The sequence below is a fragment of the Tachysurus fulvidraco genome, chromosome 9 (genome assembly GCF_022655615.1).
Source record: "Tachysurus fulvidraco isolate hzauxx_2018 chromosome 9, HZAU_PFXX_2.0, whole genome shotgun sequence".
Classification (NCBI taxonomy): Eukaryota; Metazoa; Chordata; class Actinopteri; order Siluriformes; family Bagridae; genus Tachysurus; species Tachysurus fulvidraco.
Window position 1 is genome coordinate 1414414 of NC_062526.1, and position 20000 is coordinate 1434413.

The 20000-nt window shown below is 43.6% G+C and overlaps 2 protein-coding genes across 5 annotated transcripts in view; both read right to left on the minus strand.

Moving 5' to 3' along the window:
• Positions 1-6658, minus strand: part of arhgap25 (Rho GTPase activating protein 25) — a 23050-nt gene extending 16392 nt beyond the window's left edge. The window contains exons 1-2 of one of the 3 annotated variants that reach the window (XM_027168949.2): positions 6365-6658; positions 6140-6234 (exon numbers count right to left, since the gene is read on the minus strand). In XM_027168949.2, coding sequence (XP_027024750.2) covers positions 6140-6203 — 64 coding nt within the window. In that variant the 5' untranslated portion in view covers positions 6204-6234; positions 6365-6658. Of the gene's footprint in view, positions 1-6139 lie in introns of all 3 variants that reach the window. The other 2 variants (XM_047817988.1, XM_027168956.2) reach the window with 2 other exon arrangements.
• A 9385-nt stretch (positions 6659-16043) lies between these two features.
• cds2 (CDP-diacylglycerol synthase (phosphatidate cytidylyltransferase) 2) overlaps positions 16044-20000 on the minus strand; it is a 13054-nt gene continuing 9097 nt past the window's right edge. For both annotated transcript variants that reach the window (XM_027169001.2, XM_047817989.1), the window contains exons 8-13: positions 19572-19659; positions 18982-19050; positions 18543-18695; positions 17537-17656; positions 17327-17430; positions 16044-16414 (exon numbers count right to left, since the gene is read on the minus strand). In XM_027169001.2, coding sequence (XP_027024802.1) covers positions 16282-16414; positions 17327-17430; positions 17537-17656; positions 18543-18695; positions 18982-19050; positions 19572-19659 — 667 coding nt within the window. In that variant the 3' untranslated portion in view covers positions 16044-16281. The remainder of the gene's footprint in view (positions 16415-17326; positions 17431-17536; positions 17657-18542; positions 18696-18981; positions 19051-19571; positions 19660-20000) is intronic.

The window sequence follows — 20000 nt, forward strand, 5'->3', positions numbered from 1 at the left end:
GTCCCTGCATCGCCGTCTGCTTTGTAAACTGCACCATCTCTAATCGCAAGACCCTGCAGCAGATAGTGAGGACCACTGAGAAGATCATTAGGGTCTCTCTTGGCTCTATCGTGGACATTTACACCACACGCTGCATCCGCAAAGCCAACAGCATTGTGGACCTCACACACACTCTTCATCCCACACACCCCACACTCATCACACACACACACCCCTCACACACACACTCTTCATTCCACACATCCCTCACACACACTCTTCACCCCCGCACACACTCTTCACTCCACACACACCCCTCACACACACTCTTCTCCCCACACACACTTTTGACCCCACACACACACCCCTCACACACACTCTTCACCCCGCACAAACACCCCTCACACACACACACACACACACACACACACACACACACACACACACACACACACACACACACACACACACACACACACACACTATTCATCCCACACACCCCTCACACACTCTTCTCCCCACACACACTTTTGACCCCACACACACACACACACACTCTTCACCCTCCTGCCGTCTGGAAAAATGTACCGAAGCATTTGGGCCTCACTACCAGACTGTGTAACAGCATCTTTACACAAGTCATCAGACTCCTCAATTTACACAGTTCAACACACACACACACACACACACACACACACACACACACACACACACACACACACACACACACACACACACACACACACACACACACACACACACACGGACTGTCTTTTGTTCTGCACTGTCTTTTGTCCTGACTGTCTTTTGTTCTGAACTGTCTTTTGTCCTACAGTACACTGTCTTTTGTTCTGCACTGTCTTTTGTCCTGCACTTTTTTGTCCTGCACTGTCTTTTGTCCTGACTGTCTTTAGTCCTACACTGTCTTTTGTTCTGCACTGTCTTTTGTCCTGCACTTTTTTGTCCTACACTGTCTTTTGTCCTGCACTGTCTTTTGTCCTGCACTTTTTTGTCCTACACTGTCTTTTGTCCTGCACTGTCTTTTGTCCTGCACTTTTTTGTCCTACACTGTCTTTTGCCTGGACTGTCTTTTGTCCTACACTGTCTTTTGTCTGCATTGTCTTTTTTCTGCAGTCATCCTAAAGGTCAGATATGTCTGTGGATGTGATGTAACAGATGTGACAGATGTGACAGATGTGACAGATGTGACAGATGTGACAGATGTTGCATCCTGGATGTGACATTACAAAGCTTTGATCATATACAGTAGAGCTGATACCATGGATCTAATGTTGTGGACATGACACTGCAGATGTCAGGCTGCAGATGTGGGATTACAGATGTTACTTTACAGAAATGACATTAGAGGTGTGACATTATGGAGGAGACATTGTGGATGTGACTTTAAGGATGTGACATTACAAGTGATATATTACTAATGTGTCATTACAGATGTGACTTTACAGACATGGCATTACATGTGACGTTTCTGATGTTACATTACAGAGGTGACATCACACATGACATTATGTATATGACCTTACAGAGGTGACGTTTCTGATGTGACATTTCGGAGGTGACATTATGAATGTGACTTTATGGATTTGACATTACGAAGGTGACATTGCTGATCTGACATTATGGAGGCGACATTACAAAGGTGACATTACTTATCTGACATAACAGAGGTGACATAATAGAGGTGACATAACAGAGGTGACGTCACTAATCTGACTTAACGGAGGTGACATTACTGATGTGACATTACTAATCTGTCATTACAGAGGTGACAGGGGTAACATTATGGATGTGACATTATGGATGTGGCATTACTGATGTGACATTAATGCTGTGACATTACAGATGTGAAATAACGGAGGAGACATTATTGATGTTGCATTACATATGTGAAATAACGGAGGAGACATTATTGATGTTGCATTATGGATGTGACGTTACGGATGTGACTTTACCGATGTGACATTACTGATGTTACTATTCAGAGGTGATATACAGATGTGACATTACAGAGGTGACATTACAGAGGTGACATTACTGATGTGAATGCAAACTAATCTGTTTTGTCAAAGGCACTTGGCTGAGATCGCAAAGGGAAAATCACCCAGCTGTGAATAATCATATTACACTTTACACACACACACACACACACACACACACACACACACACACACACACACACACACACACACACACACACACACACACACACAATCTGTGTGTTTTAAAGAAAGTCCAGACACAGACGGAGATGGAACATAAACAGGAAGTTGCTGCATCACACTACAGAGGTCACAGTGTATAAAATGCTCATCACCTCCAACAACATCAGCAGCACGGAAACTTCTTACATTTCACCTGACCTTTACAACACAACAACTCTGAGTACACAACAGCACTGAGTAAACAACTCTGAGTACACAACAACACTGAGTAAACAACTCTGAGTACACAACAGCACTGAGTAAACAACTCTGAGTACACAACAACACTGAGTAAACAACTCTGAGTACACAACAGCACTGAGTAAACAACTCTGAGTACACAACAGCACTGAGTAAACAACTCTGAGTACACAACAGCACTGAGTACACAACAACACTAAAAACACACTAACTCACTTCCACTAGCTCTCTAACACATTAACTCACCTCCACTACGTTCCTAACCCCCTAACTCACCTCCACTAGCTCTTTAACACTGAGAACACAACAACACTGAGTACACAAGACTGAGTACACAACGACACTGAGTACACAACGACACTGAGTACACAACAACACTGAGTACACAAGACTGAGTACACAACACTGAGAACACAACAACACAATAACTCACCTCCACTAGCTCTTTAACACTGAGTACACAACACAGAACACAACAACACTGAGTACACAACACTGAGTACACAACAACACAGAACACAACAACACTGAGTACACAAGACTGAGTACACAACAACACTGAGAACACAACAACACTGAGTACACAACAACACTGAGTACACAACACTGAGAACACAACAACACTGAGTACACAACAACACTGAGTACACAACAACACTGAGTACACAAGACTGAGTACACAACACTGAGTACACAACACTGAGAACACAACAACACAATAACTCACCTCCACTAGCTCTTTAACACTGAGTACACAAGACTGAGTACACAACAACACTGAGAACATAACAACACTGAGTACACAACAACACTGAGAACACAACAACACTGAGTACACAACACTGAGTACACAACAACACTGAGTACACAACACTGAGTACACAACAACACTGAGTACACAACACTGAGTACACAACAACACTGAGTACACAACACTGAGTACACAACAACACTGAGTACACAACACTGAGTACACAACAACACTGAGTACACAACAACACTGAGTACACAACACTGAGTACACAACAACACTGAGTACACAACAACACAATAACTTTCCTCCACTAGCTCTTTAACACTGAGTACACAACACTGAGTACACAACAACACTGAGTACACAACACTGAGTACACAACAACACTGAGAACACAACAACACAATAACTTTCCTCCACTAGCTCTCAGAAGGGAAACGCTGATAACTTACAGCTTAAAAACAGAGTATAGCATTACAGGAAGGAAAGGTGTGAATTAGCATGCTAGTGGCTATGTGCAGGTGAGAACACCACACTGAGAACACTGACAAAAACTAGAGAACGTTCACACAGATTCAAAAGAAACATGTTACATTGCTCTCTAATACCCTAACTCACCTCCACTAGCTCTCTAATACCCTAACTCACCTCCACTAGCTCTCTAACACCCTAACTCACCTCCACTAGCTCTCTAACACCCTAACTCACCTCCACTAGCTCTCTAACACCCTAACTCACCTCCACTAGCTCTCTAATACCCTAACTCACCTTCACTAGCTCTCTAACACCCTAACTCACTTCTACTAGCTCTCTAACACCCTAACTCACTTCCACTAGCTCTCTAACACCCTAACTCACCTCCACTAGCTCTCTAACACCCTAACTCACCTCCACTAGCTCTCTAACACCCTAACTCACCTCCACTAGCTCTCTAACACCCTAACTCACCTCCACTAGCTCTCTAACACCCTAACTCACCTCCATTAGCTCTCTAACACCCTAACTCACCTCCACTAGCTCTCTAACACCCTAACTCACCTCCAATAGCTCTCTAACACCCTAACTCACCTCCAATAGCTCTCTAACACCCTAACTCACCTCCACTAGCTCTCTAACACCCTAACTCACCTCCACTAGCTCTCTAACACCCTAACTCACCTCCATTAGCTCTCTAACACCCTAACTCACCTCCACTAGCTCTCTAACACCCTAACTCACCTCCACTAGCTCTCTAACACCCTAACTCACCTCCACTAGCTCTCTAACACCCTAACTCACCTCCACTAGCTCTCTAACACCCTAACTCACCTTCACTAGCTCTCTAACACCCTAACTCACTTCTACTAGCTCTATGACATCCTAACTCACTTCTACTAGCTCTCTGACACCCTAAATCACCTTAACTAGCTCTCTAACACCTTAACTCACTTCCACTAGGTTCCTAACACCCTAACTCACCTCCACTAGCTCTCTAACACCCTAACTCACTTTTACTAGTTTCCTAACACCCTAACTTACTTCCACTAACTCTCTAACCCCCTAACTCACCTTAACTAGCTCTCTAGCACCCTAACTCACTTACACTAGCTCTCTAACCCACTAACTCACTTACACTAGCCCTCTAACCCACTAACTCACTTACACTAGCCCTCTAACACCCTAACTCACTTCCAATAGCTCTCTAACCCACTAACTCACTTCCACTAGCTCTCTAGCACCCTAACTCACTTACACTAGCTCTCTAGCACCCTAACTCACTTACACTAGCTCTCTAGCACCCTAAATCACTTACACTAGCTCTCAGAAGGGAAAAGCTGATTACTTCAATACAGCAGTTTAAAAACACAGAGTCCAGCATTACAGGAAAGAAAGGTGTGTATTAGTGTGCTAGTGGCTATGTGCAGGTTTGTGATGGCTGTAACATTGTGTGTGTGTGTGTGTGTGTGTGTGTGTGTGTGTGTGTGTGTGTGTGTGTGTGTGTGTGTGTGTGTGTGTGTGTGTGTGTGTGAGGAAGCAGTGGATCAAGTCCTGAACACAATGACAGCAGAGAAACTTACTGACACTAAACAGCAGTTTGTTCTGCTGCCACTATCGAGTGTTTCATCAGCTTCCTGCTGTTCTAACCACATGCAGAGGAAATCAGAAAAGCCTCAAGTAAGTGTGTGTGTTTGGGTGTGTGTGAGAACACCACAGACTGTTCACTTCTTTAAAACACACACTGCATGCACTGTAGATCAAGTGTAAAGTTTTACGTCTGACACTGAAGACTCCTTTCATGAACATGACGGTGAAATCTCACAGAAAACGTCTTCACCGCCTAAACCATCGTGGACCTTTTTATCTGTCAAGCATCTGCTGTACCGGTCCTTACTGTTACCATGGAAGCGTATCAACCTAGCACATCTGATAGATAACGTATCGGAAAGAACACGTCGATTTAAATATACGATAGAGTCGACACTTTCTGACCAATCAGCATCCAGGATTCGACAGCGTTGTATCGTAGAACAAAGGTTAAGCTTGCAGGAGGTTTAATAAGCAAGGATGTCAATTACATCAAACACACACACACACACACACACACACACACACACACACACACACACACACACACACACAGAAATGCATTCTGTTGTCAAAGGTACTGTTATTAGTAAGACTACTTAATACTCACACACACACACACACACACACACACACACACACACACACACACACACACACACACACACACACACACACACACACACACACACACAGAAATGCATTCTGTTGTCAAATATACTGTTATTAGTAAGACTACTTAATACTCACACACACACACACACACACGCACACACACACACACACACACACACACACACACACATGCAAAATACACAGTGAGTAGGACAAATGGTACCTGAATGCTGAGGGTGGTCTCTCTCTCACTCACACTCACACACACACACACACACACACACACACACACACACACACTCACCTATTTTGGTACTTTCACCCCGGAGTGTGGTTAGGTCCCAGTTGCGAGGCAGCTTCAGAGACATGTTTACTAATCAGGAGAATGTCACTGTCTATCTAACCACACACACACACACACACACACACATACAAACACACACACAGGTTTGCACAACTTTGTACACTTTTTAGACGTATACATATTTTTAGCCCCTCATTGTAGCGTCTCTCATTCTGCCTCTCTCACTTCCTCCTTCCTGTCAGTCTTCTTGGTTTTTTTTCTGAGTTTTTTCCTCCAGCCCAACACGTTGCCTCTTGCCCGTACGCACTCCCCCTCTGTCTATCACTTCTCAGTTATTCCTAACTAACTCCTGTTGTCTATCTGTTCGTTCCTCTCTGCATTCCTCGGGTCACAGGTTGGAGCGAAGCTGCTTTGAAGGAGATGTGTGAGCGTTTACGGCACGCCGCCTTGCTGAAAGCGCGCTTTCTCTAAGGAGGAAGTCAGAGGCAGACGTAGACACCACAGAATCTGAAGAAGAAAATTCTATATATGAGAAAAATCAGGTCATGCATGAGCAAAGTGTGTGTGTGTCGAAGTGTGTGTGTGTGTGTGTGTGCGTGTGTGTGTGTGTGAATGTGTGTGCATGCATTTATCCTGATGTCCCCTGAAGCCTTCATTCAAACTTAATTTGAAACCTGCATCCTTTCATTATTAAAGTTAGACTCTTTTTTTCCTTTTTTTTTTTTTAAATTCATTTTCTATCTCTATTTTTGTGACCCTTTGTTTCTCATTTTTAAGTCGTCAGTTCTCCTTTTTCTTTACTTCTCTTTACTAATTATTATCTCTTACATGTTCATTTCCATAAATAAAATTATGGAACTGCGTTTGAACGCTGGAAATAACGTGAAATAATAAAGTTACGCTTTCAGGGGAAATGTGTGAAATTACTCATCATTGCTTTTGTGGAATTGAACAATGTTTAACACAGTGTGAACTTGTCAGATCTTCCCATCTCTGTCCAGGTTGTTACAGTTTTTTTGGATTGCTTACACACTAAAATTAACAGTAGTACACTATTAGCAAAACATTACACTCAAGAGGCAAAACATCAGCCCATATTTGCACAACTATAAGCACGTTGTCAACCTCACACTTGTTGCAAAACTCTACACACAGTGATTTGCAAAACACTAAACACACTTAACACACATTACACACAAAAATCTATCATGAAGTCACTTCCATGCAATACCAAAGCACTGACTGTCAAATTACTGCAGCGTCCAACCAGTCGGTTCAACACAGTCATCAGGTGTGTAAACACTTGTGTGCTTAATTGTAGACACACCAATCAGGTGTATAATCACTATAATATATGTTTACCTTCTGCTCTATGTTTATGTTCTGTAAAGCTGCTTTGAGACTATTTCTATTGTAAAAAACGCTATACAAATAAATTAATTGAATTGAACTTGAATTGAATATAAAAAGCAGCAGGTGAGTTCATCTGTCTCCAAGCACAATGTAAAGAGTCAGAGAAAGAGTAAGACGAGGAGGAGAACGAGGAGAACGAGAAGGAGGAGGAGGAAGGGGAGGAAGAGGAATCAACAGAGGAAGAATCAACAGAGGAAGAGGAAGAGATGGAGGCCATACTGGAGGTAGAGGAAGAGGAAGAGGAAGAGGAAGACAAGAAGGTGCTCAAAGAGGACCGAATCTGACAAATGAAATCCACACAACACTTGTTGACCACGTTGTCACCCGCGGCCTGACTCTGAGGGACGCTGGACTGCGAGTACAGACAAATCTAAGCCGATACACAGTGGCAAGTGTGATAGCATGTCGACTGGAAAATAGGTACAGTGTGTTGTAAAAATATCATCATATCGACATCATATCTACACTGATGTACACAATTTTGCATGACATTGTTCTTCAGAGAGTTTTACAAATGGATGGAGAGGAGATCCAGCATGAGTTCATATACGTAGATGAGGCTGGGTTCAACATGACGAGAACACGAAGGAGGGGAAGAAACATCATTGGCCTCAGGGCTATAGTCAATGTCCCAGGGCAACATGGGGGTAATATAACACTCTGTGCAGCCATTACACAGAACGGGGTCCTCCACCGCCATGTCCACCGCCATGGGCCTTTACAACACAGCACTCATACTTACATTCTTGGACCAATTGCACAAGATAACAGCAGCAATTCAAATCGATCATATGCAATATATTGTTGTTTGGGACAATGTGTCTTTCCACCGCTCTGCTCTGGTTCACAACTGGTTTCAGCAACATCCACATTTCACCGTCCTATATCTTCCTCCATACTCTCCATTCCTCAACCCTATAGAAGAGTTTTTCTCGGCATGGTGGTGGAAGGTCTATGATCTCCGTCTCCAGGCTGAGGTACCCCTCATCCAAGCCATGGAGGAGGCCTGTGACCAGATGGAGGTAGCAGCAATGCAAGGATGGATTCGTCATTCACGTCTCTTTCCAAGGTGTCCTGCTAATGACAACTTTGCCTGCGATGTTGATGAAATTCTCTGGCCAGATCCAGCTAGGCGAAGAGACGATGTCTAGTTTTTTTTTGTTTTTTTTTTTACAGTAAACTTACAGTACATGTGAACATTTTGGGCGTGTTGACAAATAAATGAGTTTCTTCAGTCTACAACATTGGTCTTGTGTAGTGTTTGGTGAATTTACATTATATTTGTACTTTATTGATGGTAGCCTACTCTAATCATAGGGAAGTAGAAGTGCTAAAAGTGTTGTAGGTTTATCACAGCGGAGTGTAACTCGTGCAAACAGAGTATAGTAATGTGACACGTGTGTGTTTCATATGGTAACAAAGGGTGGTTTTTAAACAGAAGTGTATAGTTTTTACAAGAGTGTTTAATTATGCAAGGGATCTGTAGTGTTTTACTAATTGTGTGTGTGGTTGTGCTAATTGTGTGTGTGTTTGTGCTAATTGTGTGTGTGTTTGTGCTAATTGTGTGTGTGGTTGTGCTAATTGTGTGTGTGTGGTTGTGCTAATTGTGTGTAGTGTTTTGAAAACACGGGCCCTGTTTTGAAAATCGTGCTTAAGCAATCCAAAAAAACTGTAAGAAGGTTAAAGTGTAGACCAGAGCATCACACTCCTAAGCTGAGATATGAGATATGAAATATAGTGTAGTATAGAACAGTTACATTAATAGAAATGAAGTATCCAGGTTTATGGGGGCACAAATTTCTACACTATAATCACAGAAATGTTCTGGTGATGTTCTAGTAATGTTAGAATGATGCTATAGTAATAGTATAGTAATGTTAGAATGATGCTATAGTAATAGTATAGTAATGTTAGAATGATGCTATAGTAATAGTATAGTAATGTTATACTGAAAGACATAAAAAATACTCATTGTTTTGTCCTATCACACTCCACAACTGAGATCTGAGATCTATAACATCACTGTGACATGAATATACCATGAGTATAAAAAAATGTTATAGTGATGTTATAGTAATGTTATAGTGATGTTATAATGTTATAGTGATGTTATAGTAATGTTATAGTGATGTTATAGTAATGTTACAGTAATGTTATAGTGATGTTATAGTAATGTTATAGTGATGTTATAGTAACATTCTAGTAACTTTATAATAATGTTATAGTGATGTTGTAGTAATGTTATAGTGATGTTATAGTAATGTTATAATGATGTTATAGTGATATAGTAATGTTATAGAAACTTACATTACTATAATGTTACTATAACATCACTATAACATTACTATAACATTATATCATAAGATTACTATAACATTAGTATAACATCACTATGTTACTATAGCATTTCTATAACATCACTAAGATTATTACAACATTTCTATAGCATAACATTACTATAATGTTACTAAACATCACTATAACATTACTATAACATTAGTATAACATCACTATGTTACTATAACATTTCTATAGCATAACATTACTATAATGTCACTATAACATTACTTTAATGTTACTACATTTCTATAACATCACTGTAAGATCACTATCACATAAATACTCATTATCGTCCCATCAGTAGAACATTAACTCATCATCACCAGGACACTTTTGTGTGATTAGAGAGTGTAAAAGTTATTGCACCCTAAACCTGGACATTGTACTCACTGGAATTGAACAGAAATGATGTCTCATATCTCAGATTTGGACTGTGATATTCAGACCAAACCTGTGCTCATGTGTATGTCATAGGGCATGTGGTAGCCTAGTGGTTATGGTTTTGGGCTACCAATCGGAAGGTTGTGAGTTCAATCCCAGGTCCACCAAGCTGCGACTGTTGGGCCCCTGATCAAGGACCTTAACGCTCAGCTGCTCAAAAAAGAGATAATCTAAGTAGCTCTAGATAACGGCGTCTACCAAATGCTGTAAATGTAAATGTGTATGCTTCAACCTCATTAACCAACTGGATAAACATGAAGATCTGAGAAAAAAAAAGTTTAACATTTGAGTGAAAATTTCGACTTTCTCAGATACCTTCAATACGCTATCAATACACTAACATCACTGTACTACTATATTATTTTACTACACCAACATTACACCATATTTACAACTTTACAATCTCACCGTACATCATATAGATCTTATATAGCATTAGCGTATCATCAATACATCATCACTGTATCTATCTAATATTAGCTTCGGCTCAAAGCTTCAGCTCAAAACCAAAGAAGCCAATGTCACAAATCAAACTCGACCGCACTTGGGGTAAATGAGAGAAGCTGCAGCACACAGTGTAAATAGAGGAAATTAAACCCAGAGTTAAATCATGAGCAGCGCTCGATGGGGGAAGTTCCAGAGCAGAGGAGGAAGAAACACACACAGATAGAACACATTTAGCTTTCTGTTTTATTGGCTGTAATACAAATGCACAGGATTGGGGAAGAGCACATGTATCACTGCATTTAGGATAAAAATAATAAAACAAAATACAAAAACACAGAGCACAATAATAATAATAATAATAATAATAATAATAATAATAATAATAATAATAATAATAAACAGAGAGAGCACCCTTCTTCATAGATCTTTCCGGTTCTCGGTTATTGTCCTGAATCACACCCTATTCACTACACAGTCCATCTAATCTAGCTGCCTACGCCCTACACCCTAGTCTACACCATGCACATGTCAGTCTCAAATCACAAACCATTCCCTAATTAGGGCACCTACATCCATGGCATGATGCATTGTGGGTATTCTTTCTAGTTAGTAATCAATTCTTTCATGTCGAAGCTTTAAAAATTAAAGCTTAAAGCACCACCTAGCATCCTATATATGTGGTTTGAACATCTAAAGGAACCCTTAAAGTCTCTACAGAAAACCCAGCACTCTGAAGTGTTCTCTCAGGGTTCCTCATGGAGTTCCTTGCTTCCCTAAATTGGTTCTAAGTCAACCCAACAATCCTCGCAGGTTTTAGATGTTACTTCTTCACTCTAAGACTGTACAAGTAACTAAAGATTTAGGACCTTCCTAAACTGTTAAAGATGTTCTTCAGTGGTTCTTTGATTCCTAAAACAGTCCCCTACCAGGAAATTAAGACCAGGAACTTTGGGTTTCAGAGATTTAAATTGTTCATTTGAGAATGTAAATCTTACAGATTCATAAATCTTCCTAAAGTGGTTCTAGATTCAAACTTTTTCTTCTGCTACCTCAAACCTACCGTTTCCCCACACGGTCAACCAAAACCACTTAAAGGTTCTAGATTTATCTGCTAGAGGTTTCTGCTTTTGGTGAAAGGCTTACATGAGCGATGCAGAACTCTACATCAGAACACTTTATTGTTTAAAAATGTTCTCCAGAGTTTCCTTAAGGTAGCAGAAGTAGTGTATTGTTTAGAAATAAACAGGGCACTGGTTAGTAAACGGGGTGGATTTTAGTCAAGTAGCAAAATTAAGTCATTTTAGTATTAAAAAAAGGTCACTGAGTGCAGATCTCCGTTCCAGTCCCAAAACACCCAGCACACTGTACAGGGCACATTCTAATGGTGTAAACTAAAACTAACACTCCCAAATTACCGCTAGCTCATGAAAGATGGACGCCAGTGTGAGGAAAGACTGAGTTTTACCGCCCTCTAGCGGCCGTTCTGAGCATTAACAAAGCTTTACCCAAGCCCGTGCCTTTCATGTGTCATTTACAAATAAATAAATCCCAAAGTATTAGACATTCATTACGAGTTGTTTTATCTGTGAGAGCTGGAGAATAGCCTCAATCTACCACCAATCTCCACACACATCCTATCAATAATAAAAAAAAAAGGAATGAACCATTTCTACTGAAATATATCTCTATATCTTTCTCTCTATATTTATATATTTATTTATATCTCCACTGTGCACTACTGCTTTAAAGTTTCTTTATAAAACACTTTATATTACTTGCAGGGATACAAAGTTGATGATGATGAAGGATGAGGATGATGTGAAATGGCTCAGGGTCACAGCACTCAGGATTACAGACATTAACATGTTAATAGAATGATGTCGTCGTCGTTGTGCTGGTTATTAATGAACTTAACTGTGATTGAATGAATTAAAACTCAACTACTTGATTGGAAATATCAGTAGCTGGAGGTTTTATTTGGTGCTCGGCAGTGGATTGTGAAGACAATCAGGACAGGAGAAAGAGATGACGGCCCTCGAACCCTCGAGGTTCCATTTCGGTTCCATTACTTCTGAATATAAAACGTCTAGAACGCAAAACAGCTGAGGTTTCCTTCTCTCCTGTTTAATGGTCCAGGATAAAGCTAACAAATCTTAACGGAAATACAAATCTTAAAGAAAATTTCGTAACCTGACCGGGTAAATATTTTGAGCCAATCGCAGCTCACGATCAGGATAAAAGTCTCGGCCAATCGCGTAAATTTCACTCTAACGGAACAGAAATTTGATGCGTGTTGAAATTGTAACAGGGTTGAAACGGTCATGTGACAGAAATGTTACAGAAACATCACAGTTACGTTGGATGGCAGAACAGACATGAAGATGATGGATCTAAAGAAAGAGGTGAGGTACAAAAGTCAAACTTTCAGTGACGTGTTATTGCACTGCTGACCTGAACTCTAGCTTTTTTTCTCCTGGAAATACAACAGAGCGTTAAAAACAGTGTATACGTGGATCACCGATACAAACAAACACGACGTCGTCATGTGACCTACACAACTGCATAAACATGGAAGGGCACAAAGGAAGTAAACAAAAAACAAACAAACAAACAAACAGACAAAAACAAACAACAGGACATTTGGGTTCATGATTATCAGAGCGCTAAGCTAATACTGAACACGTCCAGATGAAGAGCACAGCACACATCAGTGCAACACCAAAAATGTTCACAGCTTTACACTGAGGTCACTTTTTTATTCTAACAATAAATTCTAATCGGCAGCGAGACGTGTTTGGTGTCTGACGTGTTGGCATTGTACAGGAAAAATCGGACAGGAAGTGGAAGATTTTACGGTTTACAGTTTATCTCAAAATGATCTCTTAAATGTCTTTATTCCTCAGCCTGTATGATTGTGATGTCTCTCTGCACCAGGAGGCGTGGCCTAAACCCTAAACACGGAAGTGATTTGGACGTGTCTGTAAATTCTCACTCTCATTCATCTTCTACCGCTTATCCGAACTTCTCGGGTCACGGGGAGCCTGTGACTATCTCAGGCGTCATCAGGCATCGAGGCAGGATACACGCTGGACGTAGTGCCAACCCATCACAGGGCGCACACACACTCTCATTCACACACACACACACACACACACACACACACACACACACACACACTACGGACAATTTTCCAGAGATGCCAATCAACCTACCATGCATGTCTTTGGACCGGGGGAGGAAACCGGAGTACCCGGAGGAAACCCCCGAGGCACGGGGAGAACATGCAAACTACACACACACAAGGCGGAGGTGGGAATCGAACCCCCAACCCTGGAGGTGTGAGGCGAACATGCTAACCGCTAAGCCACCATGCCCCCTGTTTGTTTGTAAATTATTAAAAAAACAAACAAAAAAAAAAACATCATTATTAATCGAATCACTGATGAACTGAACACGTAACACATATCGAAGGAGTCTCCAGTGTCGGCACTTCGTAACAGTCGGGTAACATGATGTAACAGGCTGCGTTTGGATTTTACTGATTAATCTGAAAAGAGAATAAAGAAAGGATGGTGGTGATGGTCATTTTTTTCTAAGAGGAATATAAGACTCTGGTGTGTGTGTGTGTGTGTGTGTGTGTGTGTGTGTGTGCGGTCACAGGGAAATAATCCGGTTCAAGGTGGTGATGACATCAGACGAGCCAGATGTGGATTATTTTACTATATCAGCGCTTCCTGTCCTGTTTATTCTTCCCCGTTATCTACACACACGTCAGACACTAAACACATCCTGACTTGTCAACTGCACGGAAATGTTTTTGTTTCTTTAAATCTGTATCCTTCTAAAAATCCCTTTGTATCTGAAGGATGCATTGATGAAAAAACAACAAAAAAAAACAACAGAGGAACAAAACCGGATCTTCTCCCCTGGACGCGAGCATGAACCTGAACAGTGCAGCGGGCGGAGCAGTGCGTTAAAAACGAAATAAAATACAAAACATTTCAAACATAATTAGAATTACAATCATTAGAATATAATATTTATAGATATATATTTATACCCCTTAAAATATTCAAATATTCACAATACAGATAATAGATACACTTTACACACGTGCGTGACTCATAATGGAAGAAAATGTGGGTCGTGTCACACGGTGTATAATATTTATCTTATCTGGTATAAAAGAAAGAACATACAGTATTTCACAAAAAAAAAAGAGTGATAATAAACACTGACTAAATGCTAACACACACGCGCGCACACACGCGGGCGCACACACACACACACACACAGGCACACACACACGGGCACACACACGGGCACACACACGGGCACACACACGGGCACACACACGGGCACACACATGGGCACACACATGGGCACACACATGGGCACACACGCGGGTACATACACAAATACATGGGCACACAAATACACGGGCACACACACACGGGCACACACACACACACGGGCACACACACACGGGCACACACACACGGGCACACACACACGGGCACACACACACGGGCACACACACACACGGGCACACACACACACACGGGCACACACACACACACGGGCACACACACACACACACACACGGGCACACACACACACACACACGGGCACACACACACACACACACGGACACACACACACACACACGGACACACACACACACACACGGACACACACACACGGGCACACACACACACGGGCACACACACACACGGGCACACACACACGGGCACACACACACACGGGCACACACACACACACTGCCACACACACACTGTCACACACACACTCGCTCACACACACTGTCACACACACACGGGCACACACACACACGGGCACACACACACACGGGCACACACACACACGGGCACACACGGGCACACACACACGGGCACACACACACACGGGCACACACACACACGGGCACACACACACGGGCACACACACACGGGCACACACACACGGGCACACACACACGGGCACACACACACACGCACACACACACACGGGCACACACACACACGGGCACACACACACACGGGCACACACACACACGGGCACACACACACACGGGCACACACACACGGGCACACACACACACGGGCACACACACACACGGGCACACACACACACGGGCACACACACACGGGCACACACACACGGGCACACACACGGGCACACACACGGGCACACACACGGGCACACACACGGGCACACACACACGGGCACACACACACGGGCACACACACACGGGCACACACACACGGGCACACACACACGGGCACACACACACACGCATACAGAGAATATGGAATGACCAAAGGCTTTTGATTTTTTTTCTTTTTTCCTGATCTGGATCTTCGAGTCTCCCACCTCCACATGGCTCCCCTCCTGCTCCAGGACGACCCGTGACCCTGCGCTCTCCCAGACTCTCTCTCTGGCTCTCACGGCTCTGCCTGTTTCCAGTGCAGCTTCAGGCTTTAGGCTGCCGCCTCCAGCGCCCCCAGCAGGCCTCTCTCAGTGAGGTGAGCTTTCAGAGAGTTGTAGATGTACAGCTGCTGGTCTGGTCTCAGGGCCAGTAACTGCTGGATCACTTTACTCGGGTTTGGACCTCTGCAGAGAGACGGAGAGGAAAACGTTACTCGTCTGTGGTCCAGGAGTGTGTTGTGTTTTAGCAAGTGAACTCATAACACTGTCGTTTACTTCTAATATGTTTTACACTGATATAAATGTACATATTATAGTAGTGAGAGAGAGAGAGAGAGAGAGAGAGAGAGAGAAAGAAAGAAAGAAAGAAAGAAAGAAAGAGAGAAAGAGAGAGAGAAAGAGGGAAAGAGAGAGAGAAAGAGGGAAAGAGAGAAAGAAAGAGAGAAAGAAAGACAGATCCCTCCCAGTCTGCTCTAGCGCTAGCTAGCTCCTCACTCCTCGCGTGACCTCTCCTCTAGCCCTAGAACTCTGCTCCCATCTCCCTCCTCCCTCTCTCTCCCTCCCTCCCTCCCTCTCTCCTCTCTCCTCTCCCCCTCCTCCCTCGTCTCCCTCTCTCTCTCTACCTCTCTCTCTCCCTCACTCCTCTCCTCTCCCGCTCCCCTCTATTCTCGCTCTCTCTCTCTCTCTCTCTCTCTCTCTATCTTTCTTTCTCTCTTCTTTTTTTTCTCTCTTTTTTTTTTTTTTCTCTCTCTCTCCTTTCCTTCCCCCCCTTCCCCTCCCCCCCTCCCCCCCCCTTTCCCCCCTTCCCCCCTTCCCCCCTTTCCCTCCCCCTCCTGCCCCCCCCCCCTCCCCCTCCCCCACCGCCTTCCCCCTTCCGCCCCCCCGGCCCCCCCGCCCGTTTCCCGCCCCCCCCCCCCCGCCCCTTCCCCCTGTCTGCCCTGCCCCCTCCTCCTCTCGCCTCGCCCTGTCTTCATTCACTATTTATTATTGATATTATTGTTGTTTTTAGTGTAACTGGTTTCTATCCCAGGATGTGAGCTGCTCATGGTCCTAAAGCCCTGACCCCTGACCCCCACACCACATGAGTGACAGCCGGACCTGATGAAGCTGGCGATGTAAACGTTGACGAAGGTGGCCATGAGGTACTGACAGTCGAAGCGGTCCATAATTCCTCCGTGACCAGGAATGGTGTTGGCAAAGTCCTGCAGAGGAGCAGAGCAGAGTTCAGTTCAATCAGGAAGTGAAACCTGGGACTGACCTTAAACCCTCCAGCAAGAAGAAAGAAAAGGATGTCGACAGGTTTGGAACCTTAATCTTGAAGGCCCTCTTGAATCCGCTGGCGAAGAATCCTCCGAAAGGTCCCATGATGGAGGCGAAGCTGGACAGAGCGATGCTGTGGATCTGGAAGGGGTAAAGCTTCACTGTGGTCTGGAAAAGACAGAGAACACACTCATCATCCACTCTGTGACTCCGCCCCCCAATTCCACTCTGACCAATCAAAAGTATAGAATTTCATGGATGGATGAATGAATGTTTTGATAGATGAACACTGGATAGAGGGATGAATGAATATTTAGATGGTAGGATATTAAGACAAATCAATAGAGTTAGTGGGATGGATGGATGAATGGATGGTTTTCAATGGAGTAATGGAGAGATATTTGGGTGGACAGATGGATGGATGGATGAATGGATGAGATATTTTGATGGATGAATGGATGGAGACAGAATGAATAAATGCTCATTTGGATTTATAGTAAACAGTCAAGATCATTGTTGTCTCTCACAAATGAAATAATAATGTCCATTAATAGTTCAAGTGTGTGTGTGCATGCCCGTGTGTGTGTGTGTGTGTGTCTGTGCATGCCTGTGTGTGTGTGTGTCTGTGCATACCTGTGTGTGTGTGTGAGAGAGAGAGAGAATGTGTGTGTGTGTGTGTGTGTGTGTGTGTGTGTGTGTGCATGCCTGTGTGTGTGTGGGTTTCCATGTGTGTGCGCCCATGTGTGTGTGCATGCCTGTGTGTGTGTGTGGGTTTCCATGTGTGTGTGCCCATGTGTGTGTGCATGCCTGTGTGTGTGTGGGTTTCCATGTGTGTGTGGGTTTCCATGTGTGTGTGCCCATGTGTGTGTTTGTGTGTGTGCCCGCCCACGTGTGTGTGTGCGCCCGTCCACGTGTGTGTGTGTGTGCGCGCGCATGCCTGTGTGTGTGTGAGTGTGCCCATGTGTGTGTGCCCATGTGTGTGTGTGCGTGCATGCCCGTGTGTGTGTGTGTGTGTGTGTGTGTGTGTGTGTGTGTGTGTGTGTGTGTGTGTTACCCAGCCAGTGACAGACTGCAGAACAGTGGGCAGTATGTAGTCCTGCAGCTGGAAGAGCTCTGAGGGCTCGCAGTCCACCGTGAACCTGTTCGAATCGTTATTAAACTCCACTGGACACACAAAGTAACGATAACCTGCCATGACGTAGGACAACTACAGGGAGGGGGGGGAAGAGAGAGAGAGAGACAGAGACAGAGAGAGAGAAAGACAGAGACAGAGAGAGACAGAGAGAGAGACATTATTTCTTGTGTTGCACTGAATTAAATGACAAGAAAAAAGACAATTAAATGGACATAAGAAAGTGTGTGAATGGGAAAATATCAGGCAAAGAATTAAAAAATTAAAATAAGCAAAAAGGGAGAAACAGGAGAGATAATAAATTAAAGATGTTCACAGCTGCAGGAAAGAGCAAAGGTCATTTACATCACACTAAACTCACCAGGATCCCAAACACTATGGTGGAGAAAAATCCACCAATAAATCCTTCCCATGTCTTCTTAGGAGACAGCTAAAGGGGGAAAAGATGGACATCAGGGACAAAAACCAGCATCAAAGGTTATCTAATAACCAGAGAGAGAGACAGAGAGACAGAGAGAGAGAGAGAGAGAGAGAGAGAGAGGGAGAGAGAGGGAGAGAGAGGGGGGGAGAGAAATGGAGAGGGGGGGAGAGAGAGGAAGAGGGAGAGAGAAAGAGAGCTTTAAGGGAGGGAGAGACAGAGAGAGAGAGAGAGAGACAGAGAGAGAGAGGGGAAGAGGGAGAGAGGGGAAGAGGGAGAGAGAAAGAGAGAGAGAGCTTTAAGGGAGGGAGAGAGAGACGGAGAGAGAGAGAAAGAGAGAGAGAGCTTTAAGGGAGGGAGAGAGAGACAGAGAGAGACAGAGAGAGAGAGAGAGAGAGAGAGCTTTAAGGGAGGGAGAGAGAGACAGAGAGAGAGAGAGAGAGAGAGAGAGAGAGAGAGAGAGAGAGAGAGAGAGAGAGAGTGAGCGGTAAGGGGAAGAGAAAGAGAGAGAGAGAGAATATGAATGAGGTCACCTTGATGAGTGGAGTTCGACCGAAGAAGAATCCGAACATGTAGGCCATGATGTCATTACAGATGACACAGGAGATAGGTACGATAAACCTGCAGGTACACAACACACCTGTCTCAGTGTGTGTGTGTGTGTGTGTGTGTGTGTGTGTGTGTGTAGCTAACATTTTAATCCCACTGATCCCCAAAATCGACTTTAAAGTGACTGAATATGTTTTATTTTAATCCTGCAGTCTGAACACGGCCAGTATGTGTTGAGTGTGTTGAGTGTGTGAGTGTGTTGAGTGTGCGAGTGTGTTGAGTGTGCGAGTGTGTTGAGTGTGCGAGTGTGTGAGTGTGTTGAGTGTGTGAGTGTGTGAGTGTGCGAGTGTGAGTGTGTTGAGTGTGCGAGTGTGTGTGTGTTGAGTGTGTGAGTGTGTGAGTGTGCGAGTGTG